At 43.4% G+C, this 16,670-nt stretch overlaps 1 protein-coding gene across 3 annotated transcripts in view; it reads left to right on the forward strand.

Annotated features, from left to right (window-relative positions):
- LOC102377367 (interleukin-1 receptor type 2) overlaps positions 1-16,670 on the forward strand; it is a 41,839-nt gene that overhangs the window by 4,326 nt on the left and 20,843 nt on the right. The window contains exon 2 of one of the 3 annotated variants that reach the window (XM_006031508.2): positions 6,899-7,026. The exons of 1 other annotated variant lie outside the window; for it this stretch is intronic. In XM_006031508.2, the coding sequence (XP_006031570.1) occupies positions 7,025-7,026 (2 nt within the window). In that variant the 5' untranslated portion in view covers positions 6,899-7,024. Of the gene's footprint in view, positions 1-6,898; positions 7,027-13,378; positions 13,492-16,670 lie in introns of those variants that run through there. One more of the 3 variants, XM_006031507.2, reaches the window with a different exon arrangement.

Genomic DNA, 16,670 nt, shown 5'->3' on the forward strand with positions numbered 1-16,670 from the left:
ATATGCATGCCACTTTTGTCATGCTCCTGAGAACACCACTGGGAAGCTGGCCTCACCTAACACTCCTGTTCTGTATGTGCCTGACCCAGACATAGGACAGTGAAATCACCTGGAAGGCTCCTCCTTCTGCTGCTCCCAAGCTCTCTTTCTGATAGTAGAGGCAGGGGACACTTTAGGGAGGTTTCATTGCCTAGTGATTGGGTTTGGCAGATTCTGGGCACAAGTATGTGGGCCGGGTATGCTCCCTAGTGATAGTCTCAAGAGCACTATGGAAGCAGTAGAATAGAGCCCACTGTGACTCCACTCCCTCCTCTCACTCCCTGCCTCTGAGCAACCAGATAGCTTCCCTGATCCCCACTTTGAATGCCTGTACTGGTTAGAAGGTAAGGGGATGAAAAGCCCCCCTGGTGTACCAAATCCTGCAACCCCAGAAACTGGCACAGGGAGGCAACAACAGAAACTCCCACTTTTATATAGGAGATGCTGGGGATTAGGGTGACAAGCCAATGGGCTAAAGAGAAGGGGACAGACACAGCTAAATAAATATTAACATTAAGGTACATATGCTTAGGGTCTGGGTAACAGGAAGTAAACAGTGACCCCGGTGAAATCATCCACGAACAGGTAACTAGTAGATAATACTAACACCATGATGTACACAACTGAGAACCTTAAACCCTTCCGCAACCCCACCAGGATCCAAACCAGTCTCTGGTCCCTTAAAATACTTAACTGCTGTTTGCCTGGGCTCCATGTCTGAGCCCCGCTACTCAGTCGTAGCTCTGTCATTTCTTTTGAACCTATCTGGTCATGTGTCTGTCTCTCTCTGCCATGGTAATCCATACTCCAATGCTGCTCCTTCTGCTTTCTCCTGCCTCCTGCCACCTTCTGGAAGTTGTAGTGCACACTGCAGTCCATTCCTTCAGTCCCTTGGAGACTTCTGGGAGCTGCAGTTCACACAACAGTTCCTTTCTCCAGTCCTTGGAGGCTTCTAGCATTGTAGTTCATGTTACAACTTTATAGTACATGACATCCAATATCACACACATTACACTGGCTTGAAAGGTGAGAAAGGAACTCAACTGTAGCTGCTCTCCCCTCAAGGCCTGCGGCTATTGAAAACCCCCGAAGGGCAGAGATGTGGCAGGGAGAGTAGGGTAGAAATGATAGGTTTGGGGGGCATATTTTTGTAGCAGGCTTGCTTTTTGGAGTTTGGGTTGAGTCCCAGGCTTGAAATCTTGCTGTTTTGATTGGTGGAGCTCATCCCCCAATTACGAGGCAGCACGAGGAGTTCAGTCACACCCCTTTCCTGAGGGGGGGGGAGAGGGGGAGAGGAGTTCCCCCCGGAGAACACATCCGGGAGTGAGAAGAGAGAAGAGTGGGGCTTAGAAGAGCTGCTCAGCAGGGTGAAGCAGTAGCCTGAAGAGACCCTGAAGACTTCCATCAGCAGGGAACGACAGATGGCTCCAGCAACTAGGCTCTCGGTGTGCAGCACGGCATCCAGACCCTGGGAGCTGTGTGGGGCGGCTCAGGTCTGTAACCTCTGGCATGTGGCCAGAGACATGGTGCATGGAGCGCTTGGGCGGCTCAGGTCCTCAAACCCCGGAACGAGGCTGGGAGCTCGGTGCGGGAGGCACTGCATGGAGGGTCCGGGAGCAGACCGAGCCTGGTGCTGCACGAGGCAGCCCAGGCCTCCAACCCATAGCAAAAGGTTGAGTCCAGACAGCCAGACAGTGATCGGGCAACTGAGCCAGCAGATGGGGCCCAGACAGAGGTCCCAGAAGCCCTGCATAGCGGAGCCCTGTTCCAGGGGACAGCGATTTCCCCCCTCCCGAAGCCCACTGCAGGTGAGAGAACAGTCTGGCACAGAGGACGAGGACCACCCTCCAGGCCTGGGAGCCATGAGTTGCAGGGAAAAGAGGATTCCCACAGGGGAGGGGGAGTCCCCCCTGGTTAGTTATTAAGGGCTCCTGAAAGGGGAGGTCCCACTGGGAGGGCCCCCCCGAAAGTTACCAGCTTCTTTGTAGGGCTTGGGAAAAGCCCAAGGGCATTGGGGTTTCCCCTCGGGATTGAGTTTATCTTTAGGGTTCATCTGTTTCAGATCAGATACTTTACCTGTGACTTACCTGTATCTGGAGCACTGGTATAAGGTTTTATGTCATTTACCTAGAGGGTATTTCATAGATTTCATAGACATCAGGGCTGGAAGGGACCTCAGAAGATCATCGAGTCCAGCCCCCCGCCCAAAGGGCAGGAAGTCAGCTGGGGTCATAGGATCCAGTATTGTTTATGTTACTGGTTTAGATATCGTATAAATATATATATTATACATATGTTTTATATCCATGTTCCTTTCCCTTGTGATAAGTTAATGTAAATAAATTTGTATATAGTTAAGTCCCCTGACTGTCCTGACCTGGTTCTATAGGGAAACTGAGTGGTCTGCAGTTCCCACCCCACAGCACACCTGCGAGCTAACAATCCCCTTCAATTGGAGAAGGGGAGTATATACCCAAGTTACCTGGGCTACATTTTATTCAGACACTGCAGGAACAATTGATGGAGGGTCTGGAGATGGCACAACAAAAGGGGAGATAAACTAGCAAAGCCAGTGGAGCAGAAATGACAAGAGACTGAAGAGCTGGATTTCTTGAGGACTGGGATAGGTGTGATGGGGACAGGGTGGTCAGAAGACTGGGGTCAGGAAGGGTGCTAGGGGCAGAATCAATTGGTGGATAGCTAGATGGGCAGGTATGGGGATAACCCTAGACTGCCATACTTTTTTTGTAGACCACTCTAAGTGTTATTCAGATTGTTGTTCTGTTGTTGGCCGCCATGGTGTTTAGCATAGTAAGGTGTATGTGTGTATAATGTATGTGTATATGTATGTATGTATGTACACACACACACACACACTCACACACATATGTGAGGCTCTTACACCCGTTTAAATTGTCTCCAATATCTTCTACCTGCCAATCTTTTTTGCATGCGACTTAATGTGCACAACTAAATGTGTACTACTTGGATTAGAACTGAAACTTGGGGTTTTGTATGTTTGGGTCTATACTGTCATTCATTTTGCTCTGTGAGAAGGTTCTCTGATTCATTACCCACTAATATTCTGTAAGAAATCAAAACAGACCCACTGTGACGACAGCCAGTAAATGTATTTCATTTCTGCATTAGTATAACTAATACACACCACAGAAATGTGATCCAAGAGAATTAAAAAAAGAAGCAGCAAGAAATGGAAAGTTGTTTGGCCTGTATTCACAATTCAGTCTTCTCTAGAAAGATGGAGTCAGTAGGATGGAATGATTTCACTGAGATGAATTTAAAGAAAACAAATAATTGGTATTAAATGTATACAGCATTTATACTTACAGTAACCTATAATGCAGTAACCTATAATGTACTGTAAATTGTCTCAGTTGTGCGGTGTCCTCCCATTATATTACATATATTTAAAACTGACTTGCACTGCTTTATAAAAATAATTTCTCAACAATTATAGTTACATTTAATTTAAAAAACAAGACAAAACTATCTCATAGGGTTTTTCTCTGTTGTTCTTCCAAAATGCCCTTCCTATTCCCTGGGTGGGCTTTTTAACCCATCTGCTAATATGATCTTATATTTTAAAATATCACTCTTGTTCCCATTGCTCCAATTCAGGAGCAAATTCAGCAATTACATGAAATCTACATAGTTTATCTCCCTGTATCTTGAGTTGAATGCAATATTTTCCCCCTCTCGTATATTGTTGCTGTATGCTGTTAATAAATAATGCTATAGTTTGTCAAGGAAATGTCCAAATAGTAATGATAGCTAAAGTAATACCTGTATATATCCCTGAATTTAATTTTAACATCTGTAAAACACATTGGGATCATTCAAGATATAGGACAGAGCTGTTTTATAAATGCAGGTCTTACTGTAAATAATGTTATGACCTGCGAGACTAAGATATCCAGTACTTGGCAAGAGGTGAGTTTGAGATTGCCAACTGTTGAAGTGTATTGTCTTTTACAGTCCCTATTATCTCATTGCCTGCATATTTTATGTGATAAAAGTTTGGTTTATTTAGTTATTTTAAAATCTCATGTGAACTTGGAAGGTGGGGGAGGAGAGGAGGAAAATATTTTGGCTTTTTAGTGTGCTGAGATACAGAAAAAGGCCTACAAGGTGACAGTAGGTATTTCCTTTAAACAAATAAACAAAATGTGTATGTGTGTGGGGAGGGAGCGGGGGTGGTGGTGCTAGGGGTAGGGGGGAGGCAGTCTCTTTTTCTGATTATATTTTCCTAAGAGATCAAGCATGTAAACCCTTTCTTTTCTGGAGATTTATTTGGCTGGGGTGTAATGAGAACTTCAAAATCTTCAAGGAAGACTACACTAAAATTAAATTGATTGATTACCGGGGATCTTGGTTTTCACCAATTTTTTTTTTTTTTAATTCCAAATTTTTGATTTAAATAGAGTAACCCCAAATCCACATTTTCCCATGATTTAAATAAAACACAACTAATAAATGGTGTTTCATTTTAATTACAAAAAATGTGGATTTGGGGTTACTTTTAGGAAAGCAACAGAAGTGTGGGGGAGCTGCAGTTGGGCAGGGAGTGTGGGGCCATGGAGCCTGTACCCAGTGGGGTTGTGGGAACACAGAGCTTGAGTGGGCAGGGTGTGAGTGTGGGGGGGGGCAGGGGAGTGCAGGGACCTCCCCACACACAGCCTCTGCAGCTAACAGAAGCAGGTGGTGGGCCCTTGGGGAACTTGTGGCTTGTGCAGGTGCTGTCACCCAGCAGTGAGTGGCTCCACCCAGAGCTGCACGTGGTGGGAAGGTGTGCAGCCAGGCCAGCCCATCTCTATTGTGTGGGGCTCCCAGCGGCACACATGCAGCTCCTGGCACTCATGCACCACTGAGGTAAGCCCTACATGATAGAGCTGGCTGCTTCCCCCACCCCCTGCTTCCTGGCAGAGTCCCGGGATCTGCACATAGTGGCAGGGAGTGGGAAAGGCAACTGGCTCCATCGCATGGAGCTTCCCTTCAGGGTGCACAAGTGCTGGGAGCTGCAAATGTGCTGCTAGTAGCCCTGCACAATAGAAGCAGGTTGGCCTGGCTGTGCTCCTTGCTGCTGCATGAAGCTCTGGCTGGAGCTGCATGCTACTGGGTGGCAGTGCCTGTGTGGGCCACGAGTGCCCTGAGGGTCTGCCATCTGCTGCTGCTTGTGGTGGTGGCGGCTGTGTGCCATGGGGGGAAGTGTGGAGTGGGGGTCCCTCTCTGGGGATTGCCACCTTGTAGTGGTGGAGAGGCTTGTGTGTTCCAATGATCCGGACACCAATGCCATCAGGAGCTTTATGCTTCTGGTAGGGTAACCCATGGTGGCAAGGTCGAGAGGTAGGTTTCCTGACTAAGAATGATCCAAGAAGACCTCAAAGGCAGACCAGGCAGAAGAAAAGTATAACTCCCTTTGCAGCGGCTATGGAGCCGGATGAAAGCTGAAGCAGATCAAGGGTCTTCAATCATCTTGGATTCTATGCCATGGGTCTTCAATCCCTATCTGTCAAGGACCATGCGTTTGTTGGCAATATCCTCACACTAAAAGAAGTCACACAAAGGCGTCTTCCTTATGGAAACTATGCATCTCCTCTGCACAACAGGAAAGTCCTATGGCGATTGGTGAGTGGCGACGGGGACAGGACTGTGACATCTGGAAGTTCCTAGTCATGGATTGGCACGTATGTGGTGGGTGTTTGCTTCAGTTGTCTTGTTCAAGGACAGAGGCAGGAAGAGCAGTTCAGCAGCTGCACCCATGACTGAGCAGTCCTATTTAGGAGCCACTCTGCTCCCGCCACATGGGGAGGGAGCTATAAAAGGTGCCCCAACCATAGCCTGCCTCAATCAGTTCCTGGTTGGATAACCACATCCAGTGGGATCACCTCTATGCGGTCAGCAACACAGTGCCCACCCTTCCTGGAAACATCTGTTCTCACTGCGACAAGACATGTGGATCTAGAATTGGGCTATGGAGCCACCTGTGGCCTCACTATTAAGATCCTTGGAAGATTATCTTACTCATTTGCCAGTGATTGCCTGAGCTGGAGGGAGGTCCTCACACCCTCCCTTAGACCCCACAAACCTCACATACACACACTGCCCCCACAACCCCCACTACATATACACGACCCCCCCCACACATGCACTTACACCCACACACATCCTACCATATGCACACCCACTCCCAACCACACCCCACACACAATATACAAGATTAAGACTTTATTTTTGAGCTACTATGCAATCACCTCTATGTACACTATGCAAACACAAATCATGAAAACAATATTTTTTGTAATAAAACTAAAATAAGTTATAGTAGGTAGTAGGTGTTTCACTTTTAGTGCATGATTTGTTTTTTTTCTGGTGCCAAGTTGATAGGCCCCACCCCAGAGTACTTCTGGGGGCAAGGGGAGGGACTTTGTGTGGCAAATGTCGGAGGTTAGGAGCAGGATTTCTGGTCCCAAGATGGTGACCAGGAGGCAGGGAACCTGTCAAGGGGCAGGGCTACCCTTGTGACCCTCATCAGCATACCAAAACTGATTAAGTGGCCCTCTAGCCAAAATAATTGCCCATGCCAGGTGTAGGCCTACCAAAGCATACCCTTTGTCATCTTTATTACTGTACACCATGTGACATTAAAACTGTATAAAGAAGAACTAAACACAACAAAAGAAAATGAAACAAAACAAGCAAAATACCTACACTATATCATGCTGGTCCATATTGCCATTTTATTCCTTGAATTGAATCCTTTGGCATGGTTTGTTTCTGTATCAAATGAAAAACAGTGAAAGAAGCCCTATTTATCTTAATTATTTATTTCTTCTACCAGGCTTTGGCTACTCATAAGTCCATACAGCATATTTGACCGCTAACTACATGGATGCAGTACTAGTGAACAGAATGCAGAAAAGTCTGGATTGAGACGACAAGCTCCAGCTGGACTGAAACCAGCAAAATGTATGCAGGTGCACTGCAGCTCTGACCAAACTGGAGAAATGACACAGCTGACTATACGTTCTTTTCTCCCCCTTAATGCTTCAGCTTGTATAGATAAGCCAAACCCATTTGTTACAGATGATGAGCAGGGAGCCTGGTTTTCTCTGATTTAAAAAAAAATCCCCAATTTTCAGTTTAAAAAAAAGTAACCCCAAATCCAAATTTGTTGTGATTAGAATGAAACACCTCTGTCTATCTATCTATCTATATATCTATCTATCTATCTATCTATCTATCTGTGGTGTTTCATTTAAATCATGGAAAAATGTGGATTTGGGTTACTTTTTTTTAAACTAGAAATTGGGGATTTTTTTTAATTGGAGAAAATCAGGATCCCTTATGATGAGAGACACCTACTTGCATTAGATCATAAGGCCTCTGTTATTGTAGTAGTCTTGGAATGTTTTTGCAGCTATGACGGTCCAGGAAACATGCAAAATGGAAGGATTTTTTGGTGATATCTTGTATTGGACCAACTGTATTGTTGTGAGGGGTGTTAGACAAGTTTTCAGGTACAGGCTTTTTAAATAGACATTTCCTCTAATTAGTTGTGCCATAGGTAGAAGCAATGGCAGCTCTTAACTTCCTCTTCCCTTAAACTTTTATTTGCACTTTCTGGTTGATTGTGAATAACTTGATCACTTTTAATTAACCTGTTACATTTAAGATGGATTTTTGCTTCAGTAGGGCATCTCTGTCCACCAGGACAGGTGGAAGTCTAGTGATTATTTATTTTAGAGAAGAGATCATCTTCCAACACAAAAAGTCATTATGAAGAGGATGCTGAAACACTTCAGTGGCAAGTGTTACTCAAAATTGTTCTGTCACCTGGAGGCAGGAAAAGAAATAATGGGCTTAACTTGCCACTTGGTTAGATATTAAGATGAACTTTCAAACTACAAACATGATTAAAGAGTGTAGAACATTGTATAGAAAGGTCGTAAAATTTCCAATGCTGGAAGTTTTTAGGTTAGATAGTTATTTCTCTGGTGTGGTTTAGAAAGGAATGATCCTTCCTTGAGCAGAGACTTGTATGACAAATCTCTTTCAGTCATTTTTTATGATTCTAAGAAAATCTAACTTTGTAACTGGAGATAGCAGGTGAATTATGAAAAGTAGCTAAGAGCAGTAGATCATTGTCCCTTCCCTTGCTAGTATGGGACATAAAACTTCTGTCTGGGTGCTAGAAGGTAAAATAATAGAATAATTTGCCATATACTACATGATGATCTTCCCCAGTGGCATAACTGGAGGGATAGGGTACAGGCAATATGTGCAACCACACTGGATGCTGACTTGTGGGAGGGTTATGAAAAAAGGCAGCTTGTGTGGAAGGTGCACATGTGTGTTTGGGATTGCAACAACAACCAGAAGTGGCCGCTTCTGCTTTGGCCCAGGCACATCCTTACACTGCTGGTCTTTCTTCTCATATAACAGAGAAAAGAGTCACTTGTGATCCCATAACAGTTGTGAGGATCCAGTTGAAAACACAACAATTAAACATAGATTTTATCAAGTGGAGAAAGGAACAAAACTGATGGAAAAAGACAGCTGAACACTCAGTCAGGGTATGCGCTTGCCAAACAGGTCAGACATGTTCATTCCTTTTGGTGGATATCCCATCTACCAACAGCCACCACCAGAGGATGGGAAGGAAAGGAGCCCCCCAGAACTACATCATCATTCATCAGCCTGGATCAGACCTACTCAAAATTGTTCTGAACACAGCTCAGTTGCTTTTCTGAGAGGTCAGTGGAGGATGAATCTCTAATCTCATGCACTCACCCTAGAATGCTAAGCTTGAGTATGAAGGATGTGGGTGGAAAAGGTCTGCGTGGTGTAGCTCTGGAGGAAATGAAAGATTCATGCTGGGTGTTTTTGACCATTGTGTGCTGAGAAGGCCATGTCATATTGTGAAAAGCTTTTCCTGCTAGCACCAGCTATAAACAAAAATTTACTCAATCCCTATTTGCATTCATAGACTCTTTTAGGGAAGCTGGTGTCATTGAATAGTTTGGTTCTGTATTGCATTCATTTGATAGTGACCAAGGTGCTGGAGCACATCAGGGCAGCGCCTGATTCCCATGCCAGGATAAAGGCTTGTCTACTCACAGTATGTTTCTCCCCATGGATTTCTGGTCCTGCCCTCTGGGCAGCATGAAGTACAATGCCTCTCTCACAGTCACCCTGTTACGGGAAGATGGGCTTTTTCTTCACTATAGAATATCACAGTTAAACAAAGACACCACAGGTATTTATTACTAGCAAGCCTAGCCTCAAAGTAGGGGATGCTTCATTATCCCTGATTTACGGATGAACAAATAGAAACACAAGCACCCAGAAAGTTAAATGACTACAGAATAAACATACTTTTCTTACCATATTCTCAAGTGTTTCTTCTTTAAAGACTGCAGGCAATAAGCTCTGAAGCTCTTACCTTGTCCCAACTCCATCCGGTCCTCCATAGGACTAGGATACTTTTTCATCGAGATACTTCCAACTTAATCATCCTGCAGGACCTGAACAAATGAGGATAGGTTCCTTGAGCATGGACTCCAGGCAGAGCCACTGATCTGATCTGTGCCTGTTCTGAAGCACAGTGGTGGCAAGTGCTACTCAGAATGATATTCACAGTAGTATTTAACAGAAGAAAGATGGGACAGTATTACTCTCCCTCTAAAAATAAAGGAGACGGAGAAAGTGAAAGGGCATTATAAAAGTTCAGGGGAAGTCTTCATCCTGTGCATAGCCATGATGAAGTCAGGCCTGACAATACTGAGCCACCACACTTTGGCAAAATATGCTACGTGTATTAGCAGAGCATGCCCCATCCCCCTCTGCTTGGGATGAAATGAAATGACTGCGCTCCCATTCACAGTCACCCGGCATCCCCAGAGCCATGGATTGCAACAGAGGGCCAAGTGTTCATGTACTTTGGCTGTCTTGCCTGCAGTAAGGCTAATCGGACTGCCTGCTCTTATTCTTCATTTCATTTCTACCCTCCCATCTGTTTGATTTTTTTCTTAGAGCTGGCACCTCTTCTTTTACAGCTTTCTGTCAGCTACCAATGGGCCATTTGGCAGTTCTGAACTAATGCAGGGCCATAAATTAGAACTAGACTTGCTAAAAATCAATTGGCATAGAACATTTTGTGATGCAATATCGTTTTATTTTGTGTGGGCTTACTTTGCAAATTCCAGGAATTCACAATGGCTGTCCTAGTCTGTCATATGAGTCAACCCAGATCTCTTCTATACTTAATCATATGATAGTGGCTCAGTCAACTTAACTATATGTGTCTCTTGAATGAAATAATAAATAGAAATGTACATCTGAGTGGAGTTCCTTGATGATTCATTCGGTACAAGCTGCCACTATATAGCATCAAAGTTGCTCTACGATGTGCTCAAAAAAAAAGTTGTGGTCAGGAAGTCACAAGAACTGATTTGCATTGCTAACTGCACTTGTCTTCCCATGTGTCTGAGCTTCTATTCTATTTGCCTATCTGTAAAACAGGAACACTTAACCTACTGATACATTCCCTACAGTGTGGCTAGGATTGGTAGTAATAATCAAGACTTGTGATGTTTCTTGTTCAACTGTGATATTCTAGTGAGGAAAAAGCCCATCTTCCTGTAACAGGGTGACTGAGAGAGGCATTGTACTTCATGCTGCCCAGAGGGCAGGACCAGAAATCCATGGGGAGAAACATACTGTGAGTAGACAAGCCTTTATCCTGGCATGGGAATCAGGCGCTGCCCTGATGTGCTCCAGCACCTTGGTCACTATCAAATGAATGCAATACAGAACCAAACTATTCAATGACACCAGCTTCCCTAAAAGAGTCTATGAATGCAAATAGGGATTGAGTAAATTTTTGTTTATAGCTGGTGCTAGCAGGAAAAGCTTTTCACAATATGACATGGCCTTCTCAGCACACAATGGTCAAAAACACCCAGCATGAATCTTTCATTTCCTCCAGAGCTACACCACGCAGACCTTTTCCACCCACATCCTTCATACTCAAGCTTAGCATTCTAGGGTGATTGCATGAGATTAGAGATTCATCCTCTACTGACCTCTCAGAAAAGCAGCTGAGCTGTGTTCAGAACAATTCTGAGTAGGTCTGATCCAGGCTGATGAATGATGATGTAGTTCTGGGGGGCTTCTTTCCTTCCCATCCTCTGGTGGTGACTGTTGGCAGATGGAATATCCACCAAAAGGAATGAACATGTCTGACCTGTTTGGCAAGCACATACCCTGACCTAGAGTTCAGTTGTCTTTTCCATCAGTTTTGTTCTTTCTCCACTTGATAAAGTCTAGGTTTTTTTACTGTGTTTTCAACTGGATCCTCAAAACTATTATGGGATCACAAGTGACTCTATTATATGAGAAGGAAGATTGTCACAGGTCAAGCCAGTCTTTAAATTAAATTTAAAGTATTGTTTTGCTTGACCTGTTAGCACCCAGACAGATAATTTACGTCTTGTGGCAAGAGTTGGGGCTACTGTCTGATAGCCTTTTCCATCTGTAATAATGTAAGACCTGAGGCAGTGTTGCCCAGTCTTTGATCTGTGAAGCCATGTCATCTGCCCCATGTCTTTCCCCACAGGTATGGAAAGTTGGTAGTAGGGGAGTGGTATCAGCATAAATTGCTGCTCCCCTACTGCCAAATCTCTGGACCCATGGGGAACCCTGTGGGCTGGATCCGGTAGTCTTATGTGCTCCATTATGCTACCATGTGGGGTCACTCTGTGGACTGGTGGGGGGAATGGGTTTGGTCTGGTGCCCCAGATGTGGCCAGAATGCTGAATTTCACCCACAGGGTTAAAGGTTGAGAACCCACTGATTTATAAGGCCAGAGTCTTCTCTTTACTGAAGAAAGTAGAGTAGAGGGTCTGTTAAGCTACTGGATATTCTTTCAGAGTAGGGGAGTCCCAAGCCAAGATAGAGGATATTTCTGTACTGTGTAGGGTATTGAGAGCATCGCTATGCTGTGGCTAATTTTCATGTGATTTTCTTGTATTTTGGAGATGCAGCTAGCTTAAGAGCAAAGGTCAGGTGTTGAACTGGTGTAGAATCAGGCTCAGGGCCAGGCAGCCACAGTCAGCATAGGTGCAATGTTCCTGCTTAAGCAAAAATAATAAATATTGACAGCAATGTATATTTCATAGCATGTCCTTTTCCTTTATAGTTTATTTCTTTTTAATATAATTAACGTAATGTTGGCAACAGGTGCCTACTTGTTATCCTGCAAATGTGAAGTCTCTCTCCATTCTCAGAGCAGGTATAATTCAGGAACAAGCAGTTGCTTCACCGTGTTTAAAGTATGTCGATACAGACAGGAGGTTTCCCTCCTCTTCCGTCTCTTCCATTTCTAAAAAAAAGGCAGTGTGGTCATAATATCAGCAGTGGGTTAAATTTCTTAAGAATTATCCCAGGATCTTAATATTAAGCTGTGGAAATATGCTGAAACTTGATAAATAAAATGGTAGTTTTATAATAAGTTTCAATTTATTAAGAGTTTTTGAAGAGTTAACAAAGATTAATGTTTGACATGATAAACCCTTTATGCTAGCTTTATTTATTCATTGTATGGTTTCTTGGAGTGCTAAGAAGTCCAATAATTGAGTAAAACATCATTGCTGTAGTTGCTCCAGATAGCCTGGGTCAAAATGAATTCAGCCTAGTACATATAGACAACTCCTTTCTGCTGATGTGCTTATAGCCATGTTGGGCATACTATCCTTTTTGCTAACATTACTAAAGCAGGCCTAAAACATCTATAAACTCCTTCCATGCCACTTATAAATTAAATCTTAACATAATTTTTACAGTGGATTTTGTAATGCTTTAAGAAATAAACAGAAAAAAGATGATCCATTTTGGGTTTACAAACATTTAAAGCAGAGTGAATGAGGCGGAAAATCAGAACCTGTAATAATGTCCATGAAAATTAATAAGCAATCGTATTAAAGTCAAAGATGTGAAGATCAGCATCTAGCTAGTTGTTAAATAACTTTATTAAAATAGCTTCTATAACTTCTCATTAGTTCTGCTTATTCTTGTGGTAATTGGGAAATACAGCTATACTTTGAAACCACAAGCAGCCAGACCTATGTAAGTTATAGTTCGTCATAAAGAAGGAACCTTAGTCACATTTAGCAGTCATTTCCCCTGTTTGAGAAATCTGTACATACATTGTCCCTTCTTTCTCACAAAAACTCTCTCTCTCTGGAAGAAAAATAAGGTGTGTCCAGAAAGTTTTCTATTTGAAAGCTGATTGGGCAATGAGAGAGAATTTCTGCAGCGTGTGGTCTTGCATATAAACTCATCTGCTAGGACACTTCCAACTCCATGTGGAAGCGTAACCTACAGCTAGAAACTACACAAAGAAGTTCTGAGTACATAAATGCAGACTCACAGGTAAGTAAATGTGAGGGAAATATAGATCTTTTTTTCCTTAGGTTACATTATGGAGATTGCTGGATCAAAAAGTTTATGAACAAGGCAGCAAAATATTTTCATCAGGCAAATTATTTGAAGGAGAGAGAAGCTTTACTGCTATAGGATGGCATGTGTGCCTTAAGACCTAATAATGCAACAGGAACATTAACTTTTTAATTTAGTTTTAGGAAAGAGAGTAGCTAACATTCCACCCTACTTCCCAGGAAATATCCTGTAGATACAATACCAGGGGAAATGGTTTGATTTAGAAGTTGACTGGCAATAAGAGAGAATTTCTGCAGTGCTTGGACTTGTATATAAATTGATCTGCTAGGACACTTCTTACTCCATGTGGAAGCTTACCCTACAGATAGAAATTACACCAAACTCCTTGTGGCTTTGCTTTATTATTATTATTATTATTATTATTATTATTTTGTCAATTGTGTGTATGAAACAATCAACCTTATCTTGAAAACAGGCTGTGATAGTCAAATTAGCTGTAATTAGCTAAACTGAGGTCCTGGAATGGAGAAAGTTTGAAAAAATATAATGTGAATGGTATTTAGAGAATGAATACTTTCTTCATAAGTAGAAGAAAGGTATGTCCACATATGTCTATATCCAAATCTGATATGTGTATGTATGTAATGGAAGATCTATGGGTTTGTCTAGTTTTTTTTGGTCATAATGGAAGGTAAATCCCTCTCATCATCTGATAATTGCCCTGTAAGGTAGTGATAGTGTTAGACGTCTTTTAGTGTGTGTTTGTGTGTATAGCATGTACAGATGCACATAAGCAATATATGCATGTAACATTAGTATGTTTGCGCATATATAGCATTTTACATGCCTGCTGTAGACACAGCTTATGTATGTAAACTTGGAATTTTACATTCTATGTATACTGTATATCTATTCAACTTGCTGCATGTAGCATGAGTTACTATGCTGAAATGAAGGGAACTATACCGATTTAAAACTGGCATGAGATAAAAAAGATAAAAACTACCAAAGAAAAAAAGAAAAAGGATTCCAGTTTGTTTTGTATAAGGAAAGCTATAGCTTATCCTTGCTAAGTGAACACATGTGATAGTTAATAATTTACAGGCAGTAGAGCAGCTTTTTCCTCTGTCCATGTCTCAGGGTGGTTTCTGTTGATGCCCTGGGTTTTTCTCTCTGCTTGTGTGCCCAAATAATAGAATATTGAATCTGAAAACTCTTTTGCGTGCATGCAAACTTAACATAGAATTCTGTGGCAGCACATGCAACTTGGGTGCACAGTTGTGTGTGCCAATTCCACTCCCCCCCCCCCGCAAAAAAACCAAACAAACAAACCACCACAACAACAACAAAAATAGTGTGAAAAGTTGACTTTAGCTGTGCCTCCGCTGCAGTCAGAAAGTATGACTGGCAACATTGGTAGCATTAGAGCTGTGCAAAATTTCACCAGCTGTTTCATTTCAATGCTGTTTTGTCTGGTTTTGATCTCAAAACAGAGAAATTGAAACAAAACGAAGGGCACCAAACAAACAAACCACCACAACAACAACAAAAATAGTGTGAAAAGTTGACTTTAGCTGTGCCTCCGCTGCAGTCAGAAAGTATGACTGGCAACATTGGTAGCATTAGAGCTGTGCAAAATTTCACCAGCTGTTTCATTTCAATGCTGTTTTGTCTGGTTTTGATCTCAAAACAGAGAAATTGAAACAAAACGAAGGGCTTTGAAACAGCCTTGAAACAAAACAAGGGCAGTTGAAACATTCTGAAAGTTTTGAAACATTTTGAGTTTTGAAGCTCAAGCTGGGCTTGCCTGCAGGGAAACAGAAAGTACGAGGGAGAGGGAAGAGGAGCGAAGAGGTGGGGAAGGGGTCAGGGGAAGGACTGCTCTGATATTTGACAGGTGTAGCTAGCCAGTGACTGTGATCCTTCCCTGAGGTCCCTTCCAATCCCAGTGCTCTGGGGGAGGGATGGAAAAACAGCATAAAAGGCAGCATTGTTTGAACTGGCCTGCTTTCTCCCTTGGGGTCTGACAGTTACTGAGCTGTCTTCCAGCAGTTCAGGAGCTTTAGACAATGAAGGCTACTACTACCATTGATTTGAATGATTTCCTACTAGCAAGTGGGATTCCAGAATACCTTTTGCTTTCTTCTAGACCCTTTTATTTTCTTACTATATTCATTGATTTATTCTTTTCAATTTTATAATTATATTGGATATTACACTATAGAATTTATACAGGAAGGGAGATACATTTATATTTTATTTCTATACATTTATACCTTGCATCATATACATACATACCTGTAACAGGGGATCTTCTCTGGGCTCATCTACCAATTGCCCCACCCACCTGTTCTGGGCCAACTGCCCACCTCTTCTCCTGCCACACCTTTGTTGTTATCTAATTAATGATCTTAATTAGGTGGGAGGCTGCCCATTTTCTTGCCCTGATGCCAGGGGGTGCGATCTGTGGCTCTGTATCTCCCCTGTACCACAGCCTATGCCTCGCAGATGGCATCCACAGGCCCCACTCTAGGCCCCAGAATCCTCCCAATCAGACCCCCCCCACCCATCTAGGTTCCTCTCCTCAGGCAGCCTACTCTGCCTTCATTCAGGGCTGCCTAGCTTCTTGATCTGTTCCCCCTTATGGGTGTGGTCCCCCCAGGACCTTTAACTACACTGGCCTGGCCTCACCTCCAGGCGAGTCAGAATCCCAGGCCTTCAGCTCTGGGCGTCCCTTGTGGTGGGCCCCTGGCCCTTTGACCCTTCTGGTCCTGGCCCCAGCATTGACCAGTCAGGGGATTTCAAATCAAGCTTGTGAGTCTATAGCCCTCTCTCTCTTGGGTCCACCTTCCTGACCCTTCTATGGGGTGACCCAGCCGGTTGTGGGAGCTAGGGTTATTAAGGTGCCCCAACCCTCCTTTCACCAGGGTGATAACTGGCCTGGCATTTCCTGGGGGCTCCCATGCCATTGAGAGCTCCACCAGGCCACCTACTTCTGGCACGTGCAGTTTTAGGTCATGCCCAGGACCAGGAGCCTCCTAGCCATCCCCTAGAGCTCCTCCCTTACCTCCAGGATGATATGTAAAGCCTTGCAGCCAGGCAATGTTACTGCCTAGCCTGCCAGTAGGGAACTGATCTATTTATATAGGCAG

The sequence above is a fragment of the Alligator sinensis genome, unplaced genomic scaffold (genome assembly GCF_000455745.1).
Source record: "Alligator sinensis unplaced genomic scaffold, ASM45574v1 scaffold680_1, whole genome shotgun sequence".
Taxonomy (NCBI): domain Eukaryota; kingdom Metazoa; phylum Chordata; order Crocodylia; family Alligatoridae; genus Alligator; species Alligator sinensis.